A 25,035-nucleotide genomic window follows, 5' to 3' on the forward strand; every position below is an offset into this window, starting at 1 on the left:
TAGATTAGCTATTGCTCTGGTTACCGGTTATGTTCTTTCCGCTATGCTTATTGATCCGTCCATTCCTACTTCATTTCCAACTTCACTGCTTTGATCCGCTACACTTAGTAATAGACTTTCCACATGCTTCGTACATAGCCCTTACCTTTGCTGACTGATTTACTTACATGTTACCTACAGTATATAAACCCCTGTAATACTCTGGAACTCCTGAGTTCGAATATCATCTTAGTTCTGCTCATTCCTGCAATCTCCAGACTTGAGTCTCATCTCTTGTCCACCTCCGAGTCTTAGGGGTTAAACCTTAGGACTACTTCTCCGACTCTACCTGAGGGTAGTCTAACCTCTGTTCAGTTTCTACTCCAGACTTCCATAGTAGCCTTACTCCGTCCCAGTATAAACCTTCTGGAGTTCCGCCGAACTCCACCGACACTAAGTCCTCCGGAACTCCCCGGACTTCCCCTCTGTCCCCCAGAAATTAAAGGGCACATACTCAGGTAAGGGGCGCAGCACACGAGCTGAAGCCAAAGCCCTTTGAGTAACCTCTCCCTTGAGCACGACCTTAACAGTGTGGTTGCATCCAAACTGAGCTTGAAGTTTCTTCTTCTTCCTCTTCTTCTTCTTCTTCTTCTTCTTCTTCTTCTTCTTCTTCTTCAGCGCTGGCAAGCAATCTTGGCTATGATCCACCTCAAATTCTTGCAGGCCTTCATCTGACATATCACCGTCAGGTACAGTGCTCTTAGGAATCACATGAGCAGGATTATCCATGATGGCACGAGACCGCTCAAGTCGTTCACGAAGCTGGAAATGTGATTGACCACACAAGGTGTGCAGCGCCTCAACAGCCTTGTGGTTTGGGTCTTGACATGTCTTGCTGCCTGGGGTAATACTGTTGGTGCAGCTGATGATTGCGCACTGGTTCCCATGCTCAGCCATATGCAAATGACAAAAGCAGTCATTTACTGACCGCAGAGACTCAAAGCAGTAAAGAACCGAGCAGCATGGTCTGCTGACTGTGACCCCATCAACAACAACAATGCGAACGAATTGTGCAGCTGTAGAGACAAAAAATATGTCAATGAGATTGTCAACAGTTTAATTTATTGACGGATACTAGACCTGCATCAGTAGAAGCTTCATATACATGGCAACACTTTGTGCATTTGTGACGGTGAGCATCAGGCTGCCCGAAGGAATGCATACGCTGGTTGCGATGTGCCATGGCATCATTGAACCACTCTGATTGAGTCCCGGTCTGTTTGACAATGAGGGAGCGCTTGCGATGACAGCAGTCCTCGAGAAGAGAGATAATTATGAAAATATCCCAAACATGGTCCAGTGTGACCTCAGGCGAAGGCCACTGAAGAGGAAACTTGTTTTGATGGCTGACAGAAGAGTTGTATATTCGGGCACAGTTAGTTCCCAATGTACTTGAGATATGATCAGCAACCAGACTTAGACAGTGTGGCAATGTAAACACACCAAGCGACGCGCATCATGGTCTTCCAGAGCTGACCCACCCGAATATTGACATAGTGGTGCGTACCAACTTGAATGGCATCAGGCAGTCCTTCTGTGTAGTCATAGTAGATATGGTCCTTATCACTGACTTTGTAATTGTGGTGATAAGTGATTTTGCAGCCTGGCACCCATTCAACATTGACTTTGGCTAGCTACAATGAGACAGATGTAACATGCACATTCACATTGCATTGCAACATCATATGCAGGCATCATCCCATGTTCGAGACTCACATACACAACTTGGACTTGTTCAACCTTGTTCAAAAGCAACCCATTTGCTCGTCGTTCACAAGTTGCTTCAGTGCACATCTTGAATGGAGGGTAGAATGTCTTGTAGGCTACATGATCCTCCATCAGTAAAAAGACTTGAGTCAAATTCACACCGGCACTGACTCAGGCCATGGGGATAACCGAATTTTTCGAACAGCGAGTGGGTGTTGTGCTGCAGCGTGAATATGTCTTTCCAGATATCATGTTTTAAGGTGGACCAGCAGATTCGCACTGAGTCTTGTGTCAGGGAGCATGTGGAGCCCAAAAACAAAGACATGCTAGGACTCGATTATTTGCGGGCAATTGTGCCGGCATAACCTGCAGAAGTGGCAGAATCACCACCTCTGCTGGTTGGCAAAATTTTCAAAGTGCTACAAGGCCATGTGTATGACAATGTATGGTAAGTGTCACTAGGAAACACCATTAGAACACATCAGCACATCCACATCCCACAGTCTGTTGTTGTGTGAGGTGTGATCAACTACCATTATCTCGTCGTCAACAGATTTCAGTGCAAGACCTTGGTCGACATGCTCCAATTCTGCAAAATCATAAACTCAGCCCTCCAACACTTCATTTCCGTCAACCGGCACTCGTTCCATGGCTTCTTTCTTGTGTTCCAGTAGCATAAATGCGGTGTCGATCTCATCGAGTGATATAGATTCAGGACCTGCAAGATCATCATTGAGGTTCTGAGTCTGAGGTGCAAGTGGTGGCGCCCATGCAAAATTGGCTTCTAGATCAGCAGCTACATCAACATTGATGCCTGGCTGGGCACTGGTGTGCATGTGTGCATGATGTCGACAAATTGGTTTGTCATTAACCACGGCCTTTTGATGACTGTGGTAGCGAAGATTTGTTCAAATCTTCGCCAGTGCTTTGAATGTGTTGACTGAGAGATTGCAATGCTTCGGAGACTGAGTGCTACCCATATCTGAGAAGAGGTGTTCGACATCAGCGGTGTGGGGAATGATGGATAAGAGTGTGATTGCAAGTGCTTTCAGAGGATGTCCGTTAGCGCTGACTGCGAGACTTTCCCACATGCTAATCCATCGGCATGTCCACCTGAAAATGGTGCACGACACAGATTATATGCTTTGAGGTCATCAACGAGCAGTTTGGCCTTTTGCTCTTCCCATCGCCATTGTTTAGCGACAGCGAGTGCAGTTTTAACCATGAAATCAAATGGTCTTCCTTTTGAGGCATCTGTCACAGCAAGTTTGCGACACATTGGATGGAGGAAGAGTGCGAGAGAATGGAGGTCAGTGTTTATTGCATGGAACCGATGGTTGAAAACAGATTTTGTGTGCATCCAGAAGCCAGTGTCATCATCCTCAGCATCAAGTTTCAGCTGGGACATCTGCCTCGCACAGCGGATAAGCTCCAACATGCAATCAGCAAGTGTAGCTTCACGTGACTCCAAGTTCCCGATTGCATCAACCAAGAATTTAACTGTCTTCACGAGCTGATCGAGCAGTTTCCAGTACTGAACATCATGGAGTACCGTTGCAACAACTGCAGGGGCAACTGGTGTCTGATTGTTGGTTCTTTTCTGGGCATTGGGACGCAAACATGTATGCAACAGTGGACTCCTGTAGGTGTGGTTTTGTCAGGATATGAACATCAAGTTTGAAATTGGCCTACCGGTAGGCAAGGACACTCATGCTTTGTAACACGAGTGCATAAAATCGAGACTCACAGTTTTGTTTCATCTTCCGATTGATACCCTGCTTCTTTGCTTCGCCATTGAGTTGCCCGCCCCAGTAGTGAGATGAATTGAAGAAGTTCACAATATATGTCAACTTTGATACAATTTGCTTCATCAGTGGGAATGAGCATATCTCGCCAATGAGGGTGTTTAAGCTATGGAGGAAACACAGGAATGTCTATATTATTGACATATCAAACCACGACAAAGTCTGCAGGGAAGACAACACTTATGAGAACCCAAAAGTAAGATTCCTGAAATTTTCAGCGGAAAGCCTGCATAACAGTGGGATTGTCTGTCGTCACAGCTATGACTCACTTTCCATCATCAATCTCCATGGTCCTCATTGCCTTTTTTGATGCAATGAGCAGGTTATCTGCAGTACCTCGGCTGCCAGTCATGTCCTCAAGAGCGAGGACCACAGGAAGCTGCTTCACCTCAACTGCAACTGACCCATACAGACTTCTCTTCAGTATGTCTTCCCAACCATCGAGCAGAAGAGTGAGTCGGTTTCGTACTTTGAGCCGGTCAATTTCTTCTTGTTGGACACACACTGATTCAGTGTCCATCAGTGTGTGTGATAGCATATATCGGGAAGGTGCCGTATATGATGGTTGAATCTCATTGAGGAATTCAAGGAAGTAGTCATTCTTGCCTGCGGAAAAAGCTATATTAGCATTGATTATGAACCTAAAGCCAGTTCATTACGCTTTGAGTATCATTGATTGACTGATGGAGCCATACTTACCGCAACAGCTTGACATTCGCACAAGAATGCTGCTCCTTTGTCAGGGGGTAATCCACAAAGCCATTCAAAGTGCACTTTTTTTTGGCATTTACCAAGCACAACCAGTTCTGAACTGCCTTGTGGGGTAGGAGAGGCATCAATCTTATCAGAATTAATGAATTCTACGGCATCTTCTCCACCGGCCTTGCCCATAACAAACATGCGCACCTGTTTTCGTATTTCCACCAGACATGTTTTACACTTGTGAATAAGGTGGTTTGGGAGTTGGTTGTCACGACCTTGGATGCGAAGAGCATCTGGACAGTGTTTGCAGGACCAGTAGTAGCGTCCAGATTTGTTGTCGACCTTCTCGCCATGATTAAAATTGTCGGTTATGAAGGATGAGACAGGGCGTCCAGCAAGTGCGGCGGCAGACATTGTGCAATTGTAGATTGACTACGTAGTACAGGCTGTACAACTGGATTTTTTTTCTACTCTACAGATAAGGAAGTGCAGTTGCTCTAAGTCAATCGAAAATGGTTATTATGGCCATATAAGGCGAAGAAAGTTATTAGAACATCTTTCGCTGTGATCCCCCATAGTTTGACATTCTGCCTGATTCTGCCCACAGAATACAGAATCCTGCCGTCTGCCGGGCAGAACCGGTTTGGCAGAACCGGCTGGCAGAATGGCGGACTTATGCCCACAACACTAGCTAGGAGGCATGAAGTCCGGAGGTGTAGATACATCATATGTTGCAAGCTGTGCTAATATCATATCTTCCTTGACAGCAGAGGCCAACGTAACAAAGGTCAGAATAGTCTCGAGTGAGAGTCCATGAATATTTGAAAGTGCTTGGCCTAAACATACGAGCTCAACCATTGTGGCAACTGATCAATACTACGAGCCGCACTACTACTAGCCGCAAAAAATGCTATGTTTGGTGCTATTTGTGGTCGGCCAGATCAGGCAGACAGACCGGACAGACGGACGGACAGACGGACGGACCAGACTTTCGAGAAACCAGGTGCCCTCCACTAACAGGTGACGCATCTCACATACCCCTGCATGAAGCGTCATCACCATCATCATGCTTCTGCTCTTTTCTCGTTAAACAGGCGGTCCTGGTTACAGTTGTACAAACATTGTACTGTATATCACGCAATGAAACACATTTTATCCCCACCAGAACAATTCTGCCAGGATTTTAAGCATTCCACTTGTGCTGTTCAGCTTCCAACAATCCAATCAGCACACACTCGCAACTGGTTACTGCATCTCTGGTACCGGTTAAATCACTACATCCTCGGTCCATTGGTGCGTCTTACTGTCATTGTCATTGCACCTTGTACAGCTGGCAAGGTATGTATGAGTGAACGATTCGCTTATGCGATTTAGTCGGTCAGACATCACCTCTATCCGAGTGCACACGGTGCAGTCTTTCTTCAATCTCATCTCGATAATGAGTTCAATGGTGGTGATCCAGTGGGTATTTCGACCGCTATTCTCACTCTGTCGATGTACTTTGTACTAAATGGGATTCCTTTTGCTGTATGCAGCATGGTCATCTCGTATCTATGGCGCTGGATCTGTTCAACTATTCTTCACATGCAAAACTCACACACGCACAGACGCCACACACACACAAACGAGACGCACACATAATCACTCCTTCGCATACAGATTCTTGTATTGTAGGAAAATTAGTACTGCACTATGATCATTCATAAAATTCATTGATGCCCCAAGGTATCCAACTCTGCACGTGTCAACATTGGGCCAGGCTCCGTGATCAGAGCTGCCAACAACTGCTGAGCCGATCTTGAAACGCCTCGCAAGGCTGGTGTGAGGTTGAAAGAGTCTAGTGAGGCCTTACGAGACGAGTATGCGCACCTTGCATAATGACGAACAAATACATTCAAGCCTCGGAAGGCATCATGTGGCCGTGGGAGACTCTCCGGACCTTGCCAGACCTTGTTAGATTTGGGCACTTTTGCTGATGGCCCTTCTCATCGACACTTACATCAAGGATCCACCCAGCGCGAACATCTTTTTGACACCAATACTGGCAGCTTTCCGTCTTCTTTTCTCGCTCTCGTCCACCAGCCGAGGCTTTGCTGCCAATGCTGGCGGCTTCGGTGCATTTTTTTTGCCCTTGGACTCTACTTGATTGGCGCTTATAGAACCCTTCATTAGCAGCCTTGTCTGCAATATAAATTGATCATCACTCCGCCTCGTCCACCGGCCAGGCCTTAAAAAGATTCGAGGCTTTGCTGCCAATGCTGGCGACTCTCAGTGCGTTTCACTCCGAGACCTACCCACTTCTCATCGCTCCATCTCGTCTACCAGCCGGGCCTCAAAAAGATTCGTTTATAGAACCCTTCATCAGCAGCCTTGTCTGCAATATAAATTGATTATCGAATCATGTCAGATCCAATAGTGCAGTACTAATTTTTCTACGGTACGAGAGTGTGTATGCGACGGAGTGATTATGTGTGTGTCTCGTTTGTGTGTGTGTGGCGTCTGTGCGTGTGTGAGTTTTGCATGTGAAGAATAGTTGAACAGATCCAGCGCCATACGTATCACCTTCGGAAACTTGAACCACACCGACAACCGCTCTGGCAGAAATCTTCAGTTCCTTCATCAGCTCCATCTGCCTTTATTCTACACATGCAACTGCTCTCTTGTCAGGCGGTACAATATATGTGCACATAAATCAATAGTAGTGTCAACCAGTCAACTATGAAGCAAGTCAGTCAACACGGAACACAAACTGCATGCTGGGTATGGAATAGGTAATGAATCATACAGTACACTCGATATCGTATCGTGTCTAACACATAATGAATTCCGTGAACGACATCATTGTTAAGAAAGTCTACAAGAGTCGATGTTAGCAGCGGCAAGCGACAGACAAGGTCATGAGCTCACTCAGCTCGGCAATTCTGCCAGTGTCGTCCATGTGCCATGCAACTCAAATCGAGCTCTACACGTGGTGTGGGTATCGTGAATACAGTCCGAGGTGTATAGAATGGGTGGCGGGAAGCAGGTGGTACCCAAAAGAGGAGGCGACCTTTGGGTCCCATCATCCATCCGTCAGCTTTCAGGACAAAGGAGGTCGACCTTCGGTCATCAGGGGAAGTGCCTCGAGCGAGCTCGGCAGCGTCGGACAGTGCATGATTTGAGCTGGATGAGAAACGAATGAAGTTGTTGTTCCAAGGATGTGTTGAGACCACAGTGCTGTCCTCCATGGGAACCGTGATTTGAGATGTATCCAGGGATGTGTTCTCTGTGCAATCTTGCAGTGGTTGCCCAACTGCAGCATACCAGGCCCGGACAGTCTCATCCCAAGAATGAGATACAATGCAAGTGCCATCCGGTGAAAACGAGATTGATTTAACAATATTAGTGTGCCCTCGCAAGGGCGCACCAACCGGCTGCCCTGTCACTGCATCCCACAGCCAGACAGTTTCATCCGAAGAAACAGTTGCGATGCGAATTCCATCTGGCGAGAACTTGACTGAGCGCCCTGGCAAGGGCTCACCAACTGGCTGCCCCGTCGCTGCATCCCACAGCCGGACAGTTTCATCCGAAGAAACAGTTGCGATGCGAATTCCATCCGGCGAGAACGAGACTGAATACCCTGGCAAGGGCTCACCAACTGGCTGCCCTGTCGCTGCATCCCACAGCCGGACAGTTTCATCCTGAGAAGAAGTTGCGATGCGAATTCCATCCAGCGAGAACTTGACTGAATGCCCTGGCAAGGGCTCAAGAACTGGCTGCCCCGTCGCTGCATCCCACAGCTGGACAGTGTGATCCGAAGTAACAGTTGCGATGCGAGTGCCATCCGGCGAGAATGAGACTGAACGCCCTGGCAAGGGCTTACCAACTGGCTGCCCCGTGGCTGCATCCCACAGCCGGACAGTTTCATCCCGACAAACAGTTGCGATGCGAATTCCATCCGGCGAGAATGAGACTGAACGCCCTCGCAAGGGCTCACCAACTGGCTGCCCTGTCGCTGCATCCCACAGCTGGACAGTGTGATCCGAAGAAACAGTTGTGATGCGAGTTCCATCTGGCGAGAATGAGACTGAACGCCCTGGCAAGGGCTTACCAACTGGCTGCCCCGTGGCTGCATCCCACAGCCGGACAGTTTCATCCCGACAAACAGTTGCAATGCGAATTCCATCCGGCGAGAACGAGACTGAACGCCCTCGCAAGGGCTCACCAACTGGCTGCCCTGTCGCTGCATCCCACACCCGGACAGTTTCATCCTGAGAAGCAGTTGCGATGCGAATTCCATCCGGCGAGAACGAGACTGAATGAACCGGAGCAGTGTGCCCTCGCAAGGGCTCACCAACTGGCTGCCCCGTCGCTGCATCCCACAGCCAGAAAGTATTGGCATCCGAAGTAGTCACCATGCGAGTTCTATCCGGCGAGAAATAGACTGACTGAACAGAATGAGTGTGGCCCTCTAAGGGTTCAGCAACCGGTTGCCCCATCATTGCATCCCACAGCCGGGCAGTGTGATCACAAGAACCAGACACAATGCGAGTTCCATCCGGCGAGAATGAGATTGACTGAATCCCATCAGTGTGACCCAGCAAGGGCTTACCGATTGGCTGCCCTGTCGCTGCATCCCATAGTCGGACAGTCTGATCGAAAGAACACGTGGCGATGCGCATCCCATCCGGCGAGAACGAAACTGACAGAACAAAACTAGTGTGCCCTCGCAAGGGCTCACCAACGGGTTGCCCCGTCGCTGCAACCCACAGCCGGATAGTCTTATCCCAAGAAGCAGACACAATGCGAGTGCCATCCGGTGAAAATGAGATAGATGTAACCTCCTCAGTGTGGCCCAGCAAGGGTTTACCAACTGGCTGCCCTGTCGCTGTATCCCACAGCCGAACAGTCTTATCCTCCGAACCAGTCGCAATGCGAGTTCCATCTGGTGAGAATGAAACTGAGCTAACTGAATGAGTGTGTCCTTCCAAAGGCATTCCAACTGGTTTCCCCGTCGCTGTATCCCACAGCCGAACAGTCTTATCCTCCGAACCAGTCGCGATGCGAGTTCCATCCGGCGAGAAAGAGACTGAGAGAACTGAATCAGTGTGTCCCTCTAAGGGCATTCCAACTGGTTGCCCCGTCGCTGTATCCCACAGCCAAACAGTCTTATCCTCCGAACCAGTTGCGATGTGAGTTCCATCCGGCGAGAACGAGACTGATTTAACACGACCAGTGTGACCCTGCAAGGGGTCCCCGACTGGCTGCCCCGTCGCTGCATCCCACAGCCGGACAGTCTTGTCCCCCGAACCAGTCACGATGCGAGTTCCGTCTCGCGAGAACGAGACCGATGTAACAACATCAGTGTGGCCCCTGAGCACGCTCTGAGCAGCCGCCCAGTGCAAATCACGTCCACGTGCCACACGAAGAGTCTTCGGAAACCTTGCAGTGAATTGTGAGGATATCGCAGAGTTGACCGGAGCGAATGGTAGAGCTGATACATATAGATGTGGTGTGCTGTGCATAATCATGCTGCCGAAAATTTGAACGAATCTCTGTACATCCATCGCAGTCGACGAGGCATCTTTGTATTCGGAATGCCTCTGTCGTGCGCGTTAGCGTGTCTGACAGTGGTCGATAAACATGTCCTCACCTTCAGCCACTGGGCAACAGCCGGAAGGGCTACAACTGCGCCGCTGAGTGCATTGGTAAGGCCGAGTACTTCGAGCCAGAAGAGCAGTCGCTCGTGGTCGAAAAACAATTTCACTTCCTTTGCTACCTCTATATCGAAGCCCTGCGTTGATACATGCGCAGCCCAGAATCGACAGGCGTAGGATAGGTGTGGGGGAATGCACCTCTCAACTCGTTCTCGCAGATCGGGATCTTCAGAATTAGGGAGGTATGATGATTTTATACCACATATATTAAACGAAAGTCCATGTGCCATCACTCGAAGTGATGCAAAAGCAAGGTCGCGGTGCACCTTCGACACGTCGATAAAAAACTCTCCACTGCATAGTGGGTCCGTCAGAAAATCGCGAAAGGATGCGTGAAGGGGCCGAATTGGGGTAGATGGGTCGGTGGTGCCGCTGAGGAGGGGTCCCATGTGTTCTACTATGATCTCCACTTCGTATTGGTCTCTTTTGTCTGGAAAATGGTTCCGCGTGGCGTTAAGGGAATTTAAAGGGAGGGGTTCGGCTGCGCCAAGGATTTGTCCCATCACGGAGCGGAACCTCACTAGCCGTGTCTGCTGAAACTCCGCGGTTGCATATGTATCCTGTCGCATGATTTCCGTCAGAATGAAGTGATACATCCCATACAGCAAGTGTTCCCGAGAAGCAGGATCGAGGGATACCAGAGCGTTGAAGGAATCCCTTCGGGACATGCCAGCAGGGGGCGCTTTGATGTATTCACAAGCAAGACGCCCCCACTCGAACATGCCGTCCGCTTTCTTAGCTAGGGCTGCGAACTCCTTGCCGCCGAAATGCAGGAGCCCTGCCAGCTTCTTCGATACGTAAGCGTGGATATCGCGCTGTGCGGTGGCTGGTGGAATGTTGTCCATCGAAATGCGTAGAATATGCTGAGCGCCAGCAAACTCGTCACAGATGTCGCGTAGCGGGCGAGAGGTAACAACAATCCGGAAGTTCTTTGGGAGTTCCGTGATTTTGGGAACAGCAGGGTCCTGAAATTTACCGGCAAGAATGCGCAGAAGGTCGCTTCGTGTCTTGGCTGCACCACTCTCGTCCAGCGCGTCGATAACGATCACGACAGGTCCCACAGTTGACTCGGAAAGCTTCCCTAGCGGCTCCATAATAAACTTCTGCCACTGCTGGACAACATCCTCTGTCTTCTGGAGCGCAGTTTCATTCTTAACTGCGTCCGCCAGCGCTCGTCTCATCTCCGGATGACGGTCAGCCAGGTCGCGCGCGATGGTTGAGAAGACTTTTTCATGCCGATTCTCCGTGCTTTTTTCCCGGTCGAAGCAGTAGCACGAACCAAGCCCCCCCACATCCTTGAATGAGCTAGCGATCGTGTGAGCAATGGCTGATTTTCCCGTCCCAGCAGGACCAGATAGCCATAGCACGCGCGGAACATCATCTCCGGTGTCGTTGATCCATCCCATTATCTCAGAGAGCATTTCTGTGCGAGTCTCTGGTAGACATCGCTTCGTGGTGTTTAGTCCTGCGCCCTCCGCATAAGTTATACCGCTGAGGTCCAGTATTTCGCCTGAAAATGTGTAAATGAATGTCAAGTCGCAAGCACGACCGAATCCTTACCCGTTCGGTGAACGAAGATGGCGACGTCGTGAGCGACTTGGTCCCGGAAGTTTTGCATGAGCGCATCCAGGACGTCACGGTACTGTTGGATCGTAGTATCTGTTTCCGCGACGACGTTCTTTCCGAGTCTCCTCCCTATGATGATGGTAGAAGAATAAGAATGTGCACAGGGTAGTAATAGCTTGTTGAATACTCACAAAAGTTCTTCGTCTCCGAGTAATCTCTAATGAAATAGGCGCATTCAAGGGTCTGCTGAGAGATCTGTCCAACGATACGATGCATGGTCGAAATCTGGCCAAGCGTCTGGTCTTGTGACATGAAGTCGTAAACTTGACCCAACTTCTTGAGAAGGTCCACTATCGCTTCGTCACGATCCACTTGATCGAGAACGATCTGCACGGATAACCGATCAGCAGGATATAGGAACGAGACCGAAACCGAACGTACTTTTGATGCACATGACAACACGCCTAATGCCATCTTTGCATATGGATGTACCTAGGGAACGAGATTAGTTCGGTTCGATTCGGATCGAGTTGAAGGGCCCATACATCCGCCATCGTCCCAATAACAGAGTTGAATACCCTGAGGGGTTGAATATATGTGTCCTGGAAAGTGTCTGCAGTATCGAGAGCGGTTGATGCATTTTGGCCTGCGGACGCCACAGTTCTCGCAGGTCCCGAAAGTGTATTCATCTGATCTGCAGCATCATGGGCATCTCCAAGCGCCGATCGGGGATCAGCATCTTGTTCCACACCAGAAGCAGAAGGGGCATCCTGAACATGCGAGCCGCGAGAATTTAGAGATAATGAAGGTTAAGGGTGAGTTCGAGTACCTACCTCGATATTCGGAGTCGATGAAGAACCTTCAAGATCGGCGTTCGGGAGAACACTTGGGGAATCCTTTGAACGCTTCTGCACAATCCTCAGCCTTATTCCAGGAAACACAGGATCCTCGTCGACTCACAAACATCTTTTCAGTCACGCCATCCTTGACCTTCCCCAAAACCTGACGGATTTTTCGACGGCGTCGGCCCTGGACGAATGATGCATTAGAGTCAGCGTTTTAATGGTAATGAGTTTCATAAAAAAGCATGAGCGACGTACCGAGCTGTCACTAGCTATTGCTCCACTAGACCCAGAGGCTTCTGGAGGCGGAACTGACTTCAAACGCCTCGCCTGATTGCCTTTGCCCATTGTAATTTGTAAAGAGTTGACGGTTGTGTATCAGTCTGAGCGAAGTACCAGTTAGTAAGGTGCACGGAAAGTGGGTTGGTTCCAAGTTGGTGAAAACAACAGGTCACAGCCTTGACCGCAAGCCTCGAGGCAATACTATTATTCGCTGCCTAGCATTAACGCCCGTAGCTACATTCGGTGAGCGCTACGGAATTCTCGCAGGTCAAAACGCTTTAAAGTTTCTGATCTCAGAGTCAAACATACTTACTAGCTGCTAGTGAGTGATTGAGTGACTACCGATCCTGCATAGTCACTCAGGAAACGTTTAAAAGGTGGTTCATATAATTACTTGTACGAACAATTTAAAGACTAGCAGTATTGAACGTTAACTTTTATTCACCGTCAGTAATGCACACTCACGGACACTCGTCTTTCCTCTGGTTTGCGTGAAGCTTGGACCTCCCAAACAGATCTCACCAGCTTGACCACCCGCTATGATCAACAAGTACACCATACCTCTCGCCCGCAACTCCATGGTCACGCCCTCGGCCTGCTTCTCCATGTTGTCTTCACTCCCACCCATCTTCCACCACCGACCCTCATCCACCGCCTCAACCCTCTTTCAGACGTGTCATACCCTCGTCTGTCTTTCCCTCCTTCAACAAGCTCCTCAACCCGAATACCAAATACCGAATGCCACCCAAGAACATCATAGAGATCGGCATGACAGAGTCAGATGGAGAAGGATACGGATTTTCGTACATAACCGACGGATTCGACCTGAACAGTGAAGCTGATAAAGCATCATTACTACGGTGCGTGTTGGTTTCCGAATACTCTTGTCGATTATCGAGTGACTTGGATCTGTAGCACGCTAAAAGAATCCAGTTCTCCCATTCCCCAAATCTGTCTCTTACCGCGTTCTCCTATGCCTCGTCTCTGCACTCGAGTTCATTGGTGTTTCAGCGGCAACTGTGGTCCAATTCGGAATGAACGTCGCACTTGACGACTCCGGCTCAATCATCATCGCTCCCTCGTCAAACTCTCTGCAAGTGCTGACCGCTGCGCACGTATCGCGCTTCTCGATTGTCTCCCCGACTTCGTCGAGAAGCTGGATAAGAAGACAGTCGTTGACAAGATGTGGCCGAACCTGGTATGTACTTTTCACCCATCGTTGGAACTTCATGCTGATCCGTTCAGAAAACTAGCTCCATTGATACTGTTGCTATCATTCGAGAAGCCACTGTCCACGTCATCGTCTTACTCTCTTCCAAGGTACGATGACGTCGGGCATCAGTAAACCGGTGAGACTCAGATATTAGTAGATTTTGTAGTATTTTCCAAGCCCAATGCTTCTTTCCTGTAAATTACGATACAAAGTAATATATAGCAATCTAAAGCAATGTAATCACGCCAATTCACGCTCAGTTCAGACTCAGATATTGCTCTACATCACTTTATATTGCTTTATATTGTTTTATAACGTCATGTATAGGAAAGAGCATTTCGGCGTACAAAATATGGGAATATCGGTGGCTCACCGGTTTGCTGATGGGATGCCACAATTGTCCTTAATGACAACTCATATGGCCAAATTCAACAATGCGCTCCTGCGCAACCGTGTCCATCTCTATTCAGACCCAGAAGCCTTTCATATCGGCCAACTAGGTCCATCACTAGGTTACAATACCAAACGCAAGTTCTCGCTCCTGTTTCAACATGGCGCTGAAGGATTGTTCATGCTCTCGCTACCTCACTTACGATATATCTGAACTTGCGAGGATGAGGCGCTCTCTACCTTGGATTCTATTAATTATCAGTTCATCACACTCAGATGAAGAGGATAACTAGTATCTTGGAACGGCCAGGATTCGGTCACTGGTTCGGTTCTTGGTTCTTGTCCAGGACCTCTCAACCGGACCGGACCGGATCACGGCAGCACTAGACCGTCAGTTATAATAGCAGGCAGTGTGCGTAACGCAGGGGCGATCTCCGCACCGTTCAATTCCTGTGTGTGAGCAGCAATGACAGTGCAGCACGACCTGGCACGATCAGCGGAAGACAGGACGACACTTCTCTCAACAACGCATCGTCAGACATGCTGCAAAGCATCGCCCTTTGTGATGAAAAACATTTTGAGGTGGACACAATGATCTTTTCTCCGCGCAGCAGACTTTTTGCTGGAGAGATTCCAAGCGACGGCTGATAAGATGGGCGCGATCAGACATTGCAGATTCTCTGCATAACAATAATAACGATAGTGGCACCACGCTGGGTCATCCGCCAGTACAAACGGCATGCAAGTGGCAACAGTTGCGACACCAACATCGGCAGACCGTAGCATAGACAGTGACATCCGGAAGATGCTGCAATACAAGTATGTCTGGGATTCGAAGTGCGCACGACTGAGAGTCAGGGGCGTGTCATCCTCACGGATACAGACACTAACACCATCAAATCTGCAACTGGCATGTAATATGCAAAATGTTCAAAACACCTCAATGCGCTGCTTGAATCACCCCGAAAAAATTCATGTGTATGTAGGCTACTTAGAGATGATGTACTGCCCAAGTAGGATAAAAATTTCTTGAGTGTTGCAGCTGCGAGAGACAGAATAGTGGTGATTTGCAACCTTGTATAATCATAAATGATCCAGATCCCATAGATCCTAGAGAGATATTCAAAAAGTTACACCCGGAGCATATCAAACACCTCGTCAGGGTGTCAGAACACAATTTCGATAGAGGCCATTCTCTTGTTTTAAGATGCTATAGACAGAGGATTGACGACATGTATGAAAGCGTGACAGCAGATAGGAGAGTGTGTAAGAAATTCAATCTCCTCTAAGTGAAAGTTGACGGTGCCGCTACTGTGCCGATGTGTGACACGACGTGACCATGTTTTGCAGAATACCAGTCAGACCCTGAATTTTCTCGGCCTTCATCCGACACTCCACCACAAAATCCTTAAAATCAGCAAAAATCATATTTATATAGAGCAGCTACGAATCTATAATGGTGCAAATCTGTAGAAGAAAATATGATGTGGTTGAGGAGTTACAAAAGATTTGTTGAAAATGTTGCAGAACCCCAGGAGTGATAGTACTCTGTTAGTTCAACAAAGCAGTAGGGTGCGCGTTATGTCATTATGAAATGGGTGAGTACTTCAAGTTGATATCTTAACTAATTCTTTCAAATTTTCACTCGGGTCGCAACTCAGGCCAGAGTCAGGTCAATGCCGCGGCTCTGAAGCAAAGGCGGGCAGAACATCACTCATAATGACACTTGAACATTCCCGAGTTATTATTGCAAGCTTCCATGGATTTCATGGACCCCCATCGAAAAGACTCATTCAGAATCCACGATCCAACATTTGTCGCTTCGGCGACTCAAAATTTGTGAGAGGAACTGACTACCCGTTGGGTTCAGGTATTGGGAGTCTAAGTACAGAGGGGCCTATTCACAATTGAACTCAATGGTAAACTACATAATACAACGTTGGTGACATACCAAAAACCGTTCTGGCAGAAATCTTCGGTTCCTTCATTGGTTCAATCTGCCTTTATTCTACACATGCAACTGCTCTCTTGTCAGACGGTACAATATATGTGCATATAAATGAGTAGTAGTGTCAAACCAGTCAACTATGAAGCAAGTCAGTCAACACGGAACACAAACTGCATGCTGGGTATGGAATAGGTAATGAATCATACAATACACTCGATATCGTATTGTATCTAACACATCGCAAATGAATTCCGTGAATGAGATCATCGTAAAGAAGGTCTACAAGAGTCGATGTTAGCAGTGGCAAGTGACAGACAAGGCCATATACTCACTCAGCTCGGCAATTCTGCCAGTATCGTCCATGTGCCATGCAACTCAAATCAAGCTCAACAGGTGCTCTGGGTATTGTGAACGCAGTCCGAGGTGAATAGAATGGGTGGCGGGAAGCAGGTGGTACCCAAAAAAGGAGACGGCCTTTGGGTCCCATCATCCATCCGTCAGCTGTCAGGACAAAGGAGGTCGACCTTCGGTCATCAAGGGAAGTGCCTACAGCGAGCTCGGCAGTGTCGGACAGTGCATGATTTGAGTTGGATGAGAAACAAATGAAGTTGCTACTCCAAGGATGTGTTGAGACCACAGTGCTGTCCTCCATGGGAACCGTGATTTGACATGTATCCGGGGATGTGATCTCGGCGCAATCTTGCAGTGGCTGCCCAACTGCAGCATACCAGGCTCGAACAGTGTGATCCCGAGAATGAGATACAATGCAAGTGCCATCCGGTGAAAACGAGAGTGACTTAACTTGATCAGTGTGCCCTCGGAAGGGCTCACCCACTGGCTGCCCCGTCACTGCATCCCACAGCCGGACAATTTCATCCGAAGAAACAGTTGCGATTCGAATTCCATCCGGCGAGAACGAGACTGAATGCCCTTGCAAGGGCTCACCAACCGGCTGCCCCGTTGCTGCATCCCACAGCTGGACAGTTTCATCCCAAGAAGCAGTTGCAATGCGAGTGCCATCCGGCGAGAACGAGATTGAATGCCCTGGAAAGGGATCACCAACTGGCTGCCCCGTCGCTGCATCCCACAGCTGGACAATTCCATCCGAAGAAGCAGTGGCGATGCGAATTCCATCCGGCGAGAACGAGACTGAATGCCCTGGCAAGGGATCACCAACTGGCTGCCCTGTCGCTGCATCCAACAACTGGACAATTCCATTCCAAGAAGCAGTTGCGATGCGAATTCCATCCGGCGAGAACGAGACTGAATGCCCCGGCAAGGGCTCACCAACTGGCTGCCCCGTCGCCGCATCCCACAGCCGGACAATTTCATCCAAAGAAACAGTTGCAATGCGAATTCCATCCGGCGAGAACGAGACTGAAAGAACCAGATCAGTGTGCCCTCGCAAGGGCTCACCAACTGGCTGCCCCTCTACTACATCCCACAGCCGGACAGTTCCATCCGAAGAAGCAGTTGCAATGCGAATTCCATCCGGCGAGAACGAGATTAAAAAAACCGGATCAGTGTGCCCTCGCAAGGGCTCACCAACTGGCTGCCCCGCCACTGCATCCCACAGCCGTACAGTTCCATCCTCAGAAGCAGTTGCGATGCGAATTCCATCCGGCGAGAACGAGACTGAATGCCCTTGCAAGGGCTCACCAACTGGCTGCCCCGTTGCTGCATCCCACAGCCGGACAGTTTCATCCCGAGAAGCAGTTGCAATGCGAGTGCCATCCGGCGAGAACGAGACTGAATCAACCTTGTCAGTGTGCCCTCGCAAGGGCTCACCAACTGGCTGCCCCGTTGCTGCATCCCACAGCCAGAAAGTCTTGGCATCCGAAGTAGTCACCATGCGAGTTCTATCCGGCGAGAAATAGACTGACTGAACGGAATGAGTGTGGCCCTCTAAGGGCTCAGCAGCCGGCTGCCCCATCATTGCATCCCACACCCGGGCAGTGTGATCACAAGAACCAGACACAATGCGAGTTCCATCCGGCGAGAATGAGACAGACTGAATCTCAGTAGTGTGGCCCAGCAAGGGCTTACCGATTGGCTGCCCTGTCGCTGCATCCCATAGTCGGACAGTGTGATCGGAAGAACACGTGGCGATGCGCATCCCATCCGGCGAGAACGAAACTGACAGAACAAGACTAGTGTGCCCTCGCAAGGGCTCACCAACTGGCTGCCCTGTCGCTGCAACCCACAGCCGGATAGTGTGATCGTAAGAAGCAGACACAATGCGAGTGCCATCCGGTGAAAACGAGACCGACGCGACCTGATGAGTGTGCCCCTGTAAGGGTTCACCAATTGGCTTCCCTGTTGCTGTGTCCCACAGCCGGACTGTCTTATCCTCCGAACCAGTGACAATGATAGTTCCATCCGGCGAGAATGATACTGAGTTAACACCACCAGTGTGGCCCAGTAAGGGCTCACCGACTGGCTGCCCCGTCGCTGTATCCCACAGCCAAACAGTCCTATCCTCCGAACCAGTCGCGATGCGAGTTCCATCCGGTGAGAACGAGACCGAGTTAACGCGATCAGTGTGACCCTGCAAGGGCTCCCCGACTGGCTGCCCCGTCGCTGCATCCCACAGCCGGACAGTCTTGTCCCTCGAACCAGTCACGATGCGAGTTCCGTCTCGCGAGAACGAGACCGATGTAACAACATCAGTGTGGCCCCTGAGCACGCTCTGAGCAGCCGCCCAGTGCAAATCACGTCCACGTGCCACACGAAGAGTCTTCGGAAACCCTGCAGTGAATTGTGTGGATATCGCAGAGTTGACCGGAGAGAATGGTAGAGCTGATACATATAGATGTGGTGTGCTGTGCACAATCATGCTGCCGAAAATTTGAACGAATCTCTGGACGTCCATCGCAGTCGACGAGGCATCTTTGTATTCGGAATGCCTCTGTTGTGCGCGTTAGCGTGTCTGACAGTGGTCGATAAACATGTCCTCACCTTCAGCCACTGGGCAACAGCCGGAAGGGCTACAACTGCGCCGCTGAGTGCATTGGTAAGGCCGAGTACTTCGAGCCAGAAGAGCAGTCGCTCGTGGTCGAAAAACAATTTCACTTCCTTTGCTACCTCTATATCGAAGCCCTGCGTCGATACATGCGCAGCCCAGAATCGACAGGCGTAGGATAGGTGTGGGGGAATGCACCTCTCAACTCGTTCTCGCAGGTCGGGATCTTCGGAATTAGGGAGGTATGATGATTTTATACCACATATATTGAACGAAAGTCCATGTGCCATCACTCGAAGTGATGCAAAAGCGAGGTCGCGGTGCACCTTCGACACCTCGATAAAAAACTCCCCACTGCATGATGGGTCCGTCAGGAAATCGCGAAAGGATGCATGAAGGGGCCGAATTGGGGTAGATGGGTCGGTAGTGCCGCTGAGGAGGGGTCCCATGTGTTCCACTATGATCTCCACTTCATATTGGTCTCTTTTGTCTGGAAAATGGTTCCGCATGGCGTTAAGGGAATTTAAAGGGAGGGGTTCGGCTGCGCCAAGGATTTGTCCCATCACGGAGCGGAACCTCACTAGCCGTGTCTGCTGAAACTCCGCGGTTGCATATGTATCCTGTCGCATGATTTCCGTCAGAATGAAGTGATACATTCCATACAGCAAGTGTTCCCGAGAAGCAGGATCGAGGGATACCAGAGCGTTGAAGGAATCCCTTCGGGACATGCCAGCAGGGGGTGCTTTGATGTATTCACAAGCAAGACGCCCCCACTCGAACATGCCGTCCGCTTTCTTAGCTAGGGCTGCGAACTCCTTGCCGCTGAAATGCAGGAGCCCTGCCAGCTTCTTCGATACGTAAGCGTGGATATCGCGCTGTGCGGTGGCTGGTGGAATGTTGTCCATCGAAATGCGTAGAATATGCTGAGCGCCGGAAAACTCGTCATAGATGTCGCGTAGCGGGCGAGAGGTAACAACAATCCGGAAGTTCTTTGGGAGTTCCGTGATTTTGGGAACATCTGGGTCCTGAAGTTTACCGGCAAGAATGCGCAGAAGGTCGCTTCGTGTCTTGGCTGCACCACTCTCGTCCAATGCGTCGATCACGATCACGACAGGTCCCACAGTTGACTCGGAAAGCTTCCCTAGCGGTTCCATAATAAACTTCTGCCACTGCTGGACGACATCCTCTGTCTTCTGGAGCGCAGTTTCATTCTTAACTGCGTCCGCCAGCGCTCGTCTCATCTCCGGATGACGGTCAGCCAGGTCGCGCGCGATGGTCGAGAACACTTTTTCATGCCGATTTTCCGTGCTTTTTTCCCGGTCGAAGCAGTAACAGGAACCAAGCCCTCCCACATCCTTGAATGAGCTAGCGATCGTGTGAGCAATGGCTGATTTTCCCGTCCCAGCAGGACCAGATAGCCATAGCACGCGTGGAACATCATCTCCGGTGTCGTTGATCCATCCCATTATCTCAGAGAGCATTTCTGTGCGAGTCCCTGGCAGGCACCGCTTCGTGGTATTTAGTCCTGCGCCCTCCGCATAAGTTATACCACTGAGGTCCAGTATTTCGCCTGAAAATGTGTAGATGAATGCCAAGTCGCAAGCACGACCGAATCCTTACCCGTTCGGTGAATGAAGATGGCCACGTCATGAGTGACTTGGTCCCGGAAGTTTTGCATGAGCGCATCCAGGACGTCACGGTACTGTTGGATCGTATCATCTGTTTCCGCGACGACGTTCTTTCCGAGTCTCCTCCCTATGATGATGGTAGAAGAATAAGAATGTGCACAGTGTAGTAATAGCTTGTTGAATACTCACAAAAGTTCTTCGTCTCCGAGTAATCTCTAATGAAATGGGCGCATTCAAGGGTCTGCTGAGAGATCTGTCCAACGATACGATGCATGGTCGAAATCTGGCCAAGGGTGTCCTCTTGTGCCATGAAGTCGTAAACTTGACCCAACTTCTTGAGAAGGTCCAGTATCGCTTCGTCGCGATCCACTTGATCGAGAACGATCTACACGGATAATCGATCAGCAGGATATAGGAACGAGACCGAAACCGAACTTACTTTTGACGCACATGACAACACGCCAAGTGCCATCTTTGCATATGGATGTACCTAGGGAACAGGATTAGTTCAGTTCGGATCCGATCGAGTGGAAGGGCCCATACATCCGCCATCGTCCCAATAACAGAGTTGAATATCCTGAGGGGTTTGATATATGTGTCCTGGAAAGTGTCTGCAGTATCGAGAGCGGTTGATGCATTTTGGCCTGCGGACGCCACAGTTCTCGCAGGTCCCGAAAGTGTATTTATCTGATCTGCAGCATCATGGGCATCTCCAAGTGCCGATCGGGGATCAGGATCTTGTTCCACACCAGGAGCAGAAGGGGTATTCTAAACATACGAGACCACGAGAATTTAAAGATAATGAAGGTTAAGGGTGAGTTCGAGTACCTACCTCGATATTCGGAGTCGATGAAGAACCTTCATGATCGGCGGTCGGGAGAACACTTGGGGAATCCTTTGAACGCTTCTGTACAATCCTCAGCCTTATTCCAGGAAACACAGGATCCTCGTCGACTCACAAATATCTTTTTAGTCACGCCATCCTTGACTTCCCCCCAAACCTGACGAATTTTTCCATGGCGTCGGCCCTGGACGAATGACGCATCAGAGTCAGCGTTTCAATAGTAATGAGTTTCATAAACAAGCATGAGCGACATACCGAGCTTTCACTAGCTATTGCTCCACTAGACCCAGAGGCTTCTGGAGGCGGAACTGACTTCGAACGCCTCGACTGATTGCCTTTACCCATTGTAAAGAGTTGACGGTTGTGTATCAGTCTGAGCGAAATACTTAGTAGGGTGCACGAAGTAGTTGGAGACAGGATTACTATCACTCCTGGGAATCTGCAACTGGCATGTAATATGCAAAATGTTCAAAACACCTCAATGCGCTGCTTGAATCACCTCGAAAAAATTCATGTGTATGTAGGCTACTTAGAGATGATGTATTGTCCAAGTAGAATAAAATTTTCTTGAGTGTTGCAGCTGCGAGAGACAGAATAGTGGTGATTTGCAACCTTGTATAATCATAAATGATCCAGATCCCATAGATCCTAGAGAGATATTCAAAAAGTTACACCCGGAGCATATCAAACACCTCGTCAGGGTGTCAGAACACAATTTCGATAGAGGCCATTCTCTTGTTTTAAGATGCTATAGACAGAGGATTGACGACATGTATGAAAGCGTGACAGCAGATAGGAGAGTGTGTAAGAAATTCAATCTCCTCTAAGTGAAAGTTGACGGTGCCGCTACTGTGCCGATGTGTGACACGACGTGACCATGTTTTGCAGAATACCAGTCAGACCCTGAATTTTCTCGGCCTTCATCCGACACTCCACCACAAAATCCTTAAAATAAGAAAAAATCAGATTCATATAGAGCAGCTACGAATCTATAATGGTGCAAATCCGTAGAAGAAAATATGATGTGGTTGAGGAGTTACAAAAGATTTATTGAAAATGTTGCAGAACCCCAGGAGTGATAGTAGTCCCACGTTGGTGGGAACAACAGGTCACAGCCTTGACTGCAAGCCTCAAGGCAATGTCACTGCCTGTCACTGCAGTGTTGACTTCAATGGTGCCAGGCGCTACAGAATTGTCGCGAATTAAACGTTCTGCTGGTCTCGTACCTGAAACGTTTAAAAGGAGGTGTACTTGGAGTCTGGCCGAATAATTTGAAGAAGACTAGCAGCGTTTGGGCAGCGTTGAACGTCAGCTTGACATTAGCCTGGTATTACTAGTATACCGTCTCCGATGCACACCGTGAGGGAACAAACAACGCTTCTCATTCGCGCCTTTGTAGTGTCTCTTGCATCTCGCTTCGTAAGGTGTTTCTCAGCGGCAAAGCACGACAATTGTTTCTGCTCTGGTTTGCTCCTTGGCCCTGATAACAAGTCTCAGAAAACCCCGTTCAATGTTCATTGCGATCTCTCAGTCCCACCTTCTTCCACTTCGCTGGCTCGTGGAGCACGTCATATTGTTCGTCATCATCGACTCATCCTCATATTGGCTGATGCGGTGGATTTTAGGATCCTGCGGTCTTTCGTCTACATATGTGAAGTAGTTGTCTGCGCTGGACTGCGCGTCCCATGAATTCATGGAGATGAAAACAGCGGTACAAGACGAATATAACTAGTGACGATATATGGTCGAACCTGCAGTCATCTTCTTCACTACCATCCATCACTATTGACGGCGCTATGATATACCTTCGATTCCGTGCTGATCTACGCGACTGCCTCACGGCGTCGTGAGCTCAGTACCTATTTCGCTATTTTGTATCAAACATCCAAGGGAAAAGACCCTACCATCTCTTGCAGGGGCACGTCATGAAACCCGACCGAGCACACCCGCAAGCCCAGAGTCGCAGTCGTAAGTCTCCAAGCAGATGTCTGCTCGCCGTATGATGCTGCGAGATCCAGGGAGAGTAGTAAAGTGCCAAGCGGGGCCACAGAGGATGTTGGACTCGTAGAGCGGGTCGGGTCAGCTAGCGCACGAGGAAAAGTGCATGGTTTGAAGATAGAGATCAGGAGGCTGCAGCACCCAGCCTCTTCTCGTCGATGAAGCAAGGGCTCGGCTTCGACACTATGAGACAACATAAAGCCAATTGATGGGCACGGAAACATAGGGACAGGACACGATCAAGGGGTTATCACAAAGCTGCAATTTTGCACGACGTGATCAAAACAATGGACCAGGTGTCTGAACCATTGCGGTGACCGATAGCCACGTAAGTTGGGAAATCAGAACGAGCACAATTTGAAAACCGCAACAGATAATCCAGCTTTGGCTTGCTGGAGCATGAACTGAATCAGCGTGTATCGTTATAGTTGATCATCTTGATCTTGTACGCAGTATACGTTTGAACTTGTTGGAAGTTGGCTTGAAAGTTCAAAGTTGAAACTTTGGAAATCGGAGTCGGAGTTAGAAAAATGTCTCATCACCGTCACCCACGACGACGAACACCATAAACTCATCGTCCTCAACAACTACCCCCTCTAGCAATAGACACTATGCGCCAGTCCGTCGCACCGAGTCGCATCTCACATGCCGCATCCCTAGCATCGCAGGCCAATAATGCATCCGCAATATCACGTTTGCAGGAGAAAAAGAAAGAATTCGAGGCCGTTGCTGCGCTTGAACGTGCTAGCGCTCTCTTCCTGAAACGCATAGAAGGTCTCGCAGATGACTGCGAGGTTATGGCTGATGCTGGCCAAGGTATACATTCTTAAGCGATCTTCAATATCTATCATTGATCTATTTGAACAGTACATGGTCAGGTGCTCGAACAGTGGCCTCTCATGTTCCAAACGTTGAGTCTATTCTGTGAGTAATGTTCAATCTATATGAGCTTGCGATTTTAAACTGATCATCCTGCAGTAAATAGCCGTGAACAGCATCCGGCGGACTCTAGTGATGACACGACACCACTTACTGGAGAACGGCTTGTCCGTATTCCACTCGACGAACTTCAGACTGATGTGTCGAAGCAGTCCTAACCACGCATCACCGACCCCGCGTTTATTCCACTTTCGACATCGCACACATACCTGATGTTTTGCACCCGACTTCGCGCCGCATCTACCCCTACCACCCCTGCACTTTTCCCAGAGACATCGGAACACGCCTATTCCCATCTGCGATGACCTCGGTATGGTTGGCAAGGACAGGTCCATGCGCAATCCATGCCAGCGAATTTTCACTTCACTTGCGATGGTGAAGCCAGTTTATCTTTGGGACGCGCGTTCTAGACGCGGCGTGCCTAACATAGGGGTAGTATGATAGCTACTATCGCAGAAAAGAAGGTCGGCGTGG

At 49.3% G+C, this 25,035-nt stretch overlaps 4 protein-coding genes across 4 annotated transcripts; 2 read left to right on the forward strand and 2 right to left on the reverse strand.

Moving 5' to 3' along the window:
- Positions 1-795: 795 nt before the first annotated feature.
- On the reverse strand, positions 796-1,044 carry EDB91DRAFT_1036573 (uncharacterized protein; the record flags this gene model as incomplete). The annotated part of the gene is made up of 1 exon (XM_041312817.1): positions 796-1,044. A coding segment is annotated over one exon (249 nt), but the record flags the coding sequence as incomplete, so codon positions are not given.
- A 4,872-nt stretch (positions 1,045-5,916) lies between these two features.
- Positions 5,917-6,559, reverse strand: EDB91DRAFT_1337444 (uncharacterized protein). Its single transcript, XM_041325580.1, has 3 exons — positions 6,535-6,559; positions 6,253-6,456; positions 5,917-6,122 (listed from the first exon to the last, which is right to left on the reverse strand). Exons 2-3 carry the CDS (start codon positions 6,420-6,422, stop codon positions 5,963-5,965), a joined length of 330 nt encoding a protein of 109 aa, XP_041175644.1. The 5' UTR covers positions 6,423-6,456; positions 6,535-6,559; the 3' UTR covers positions 5,917-5,962.
- A 16,205-nt stretch (positions 6,560-22,764) lies between these two features.
- Positions 22,765-23,407, forward strand: EDB91DRAFT_506213 (uncharacterized protein). The gene has a single exon (XM_041327511.1). It carries the CDS (start codon positions 22,975-22,977, stop codon positions 23,311-23,313), a length of 339 nt encoding a protein of 112 aa, XP_041175645.1. The 5' UTR covers positions 22,765-22,974; the 3' UTR covers positions 23,314-23,407.
- Positions 23,408-24,127: 720 nt separating this feature from the next.
- EDB91DRAFT_1204189 (uncharacterized protein) lies at positions 24,128-24,933 on the forward strand. The gene is made up of 3 exons (XM_041320687.1): positions 24,128-24,438; positions 24,490-24,546; positions 24,601-24,933. The coding sequence occupies exons 1-3, from the start codon at positions 24,234-24,236 to the stop codon at positions 24,717-24,719; spliced, it is 381 nt and encodes a 126-aa protein (XP_041175646.1). The 5' UTR covers positions 24,128-24,233; the 3' UTR covers positions 24,720-24,933.
- The last annotated feature ends 102 nt before the right edge of the window (positions 24,934-25,035 follow it).

Source organism: Suillus paluster (assembly GCF_016628075.1).
Source record: "Suillus paluster strain FC165 chromosome Unknown EDB91scaffold_39, whole genome shotgun sequence".
Taxonomy (NCBI): Eukaryota; Fungi; Basidiomycota; class Agaricomycetes; order Boletales; family Suillaceae; genus Suillus; species Suillus paluster.

Coding starts and splice junctions, on each gene's coding strand:
- EDB91DRAFT_506213 (XM_041327511.1), top strand. CDS start 22,975: ATGCACACCGTGAGGGAACAAACAACGCTTCTCATTCGCGCCTTTGTA.
- EDB91DRAFT_1337444 (XM_041325580.1), bottom strand. CDS start 6,422: ATGAAGGGTTCTATAAGCGCCAATCAAGTAGAGTCCAAGGGCAAAAAA. Junction 6,123..6,252: donor GCGCTGGGTGGATCCTTGAT/GTAAGTGTCGAT, acceptor TCATTATGCAAG/GTGCGCATACTCGTCTCGTA.
- EDB91DRAFT_1204189 (XM_041320687.1), top strand. CDS start 24,234: ATGCGCCAGTCCGTCGCACCGAGTCGCATCTCACATGCCGCATCCCTA. Junction 24,439..24,489: donor TATGGCTGATGCTGGCCAAG/GTATACATTCTT, acceptor CTATTTGAACAG/TACATGGTCAGGTGCTCGAA. Junction 24,547..24,600: donor CCAAACGTTGAGTCTATTCT/GTGAGTAATGTT, acceptor ATCATCCTGCAG/TAAATAGCCGTGAACAGCAT.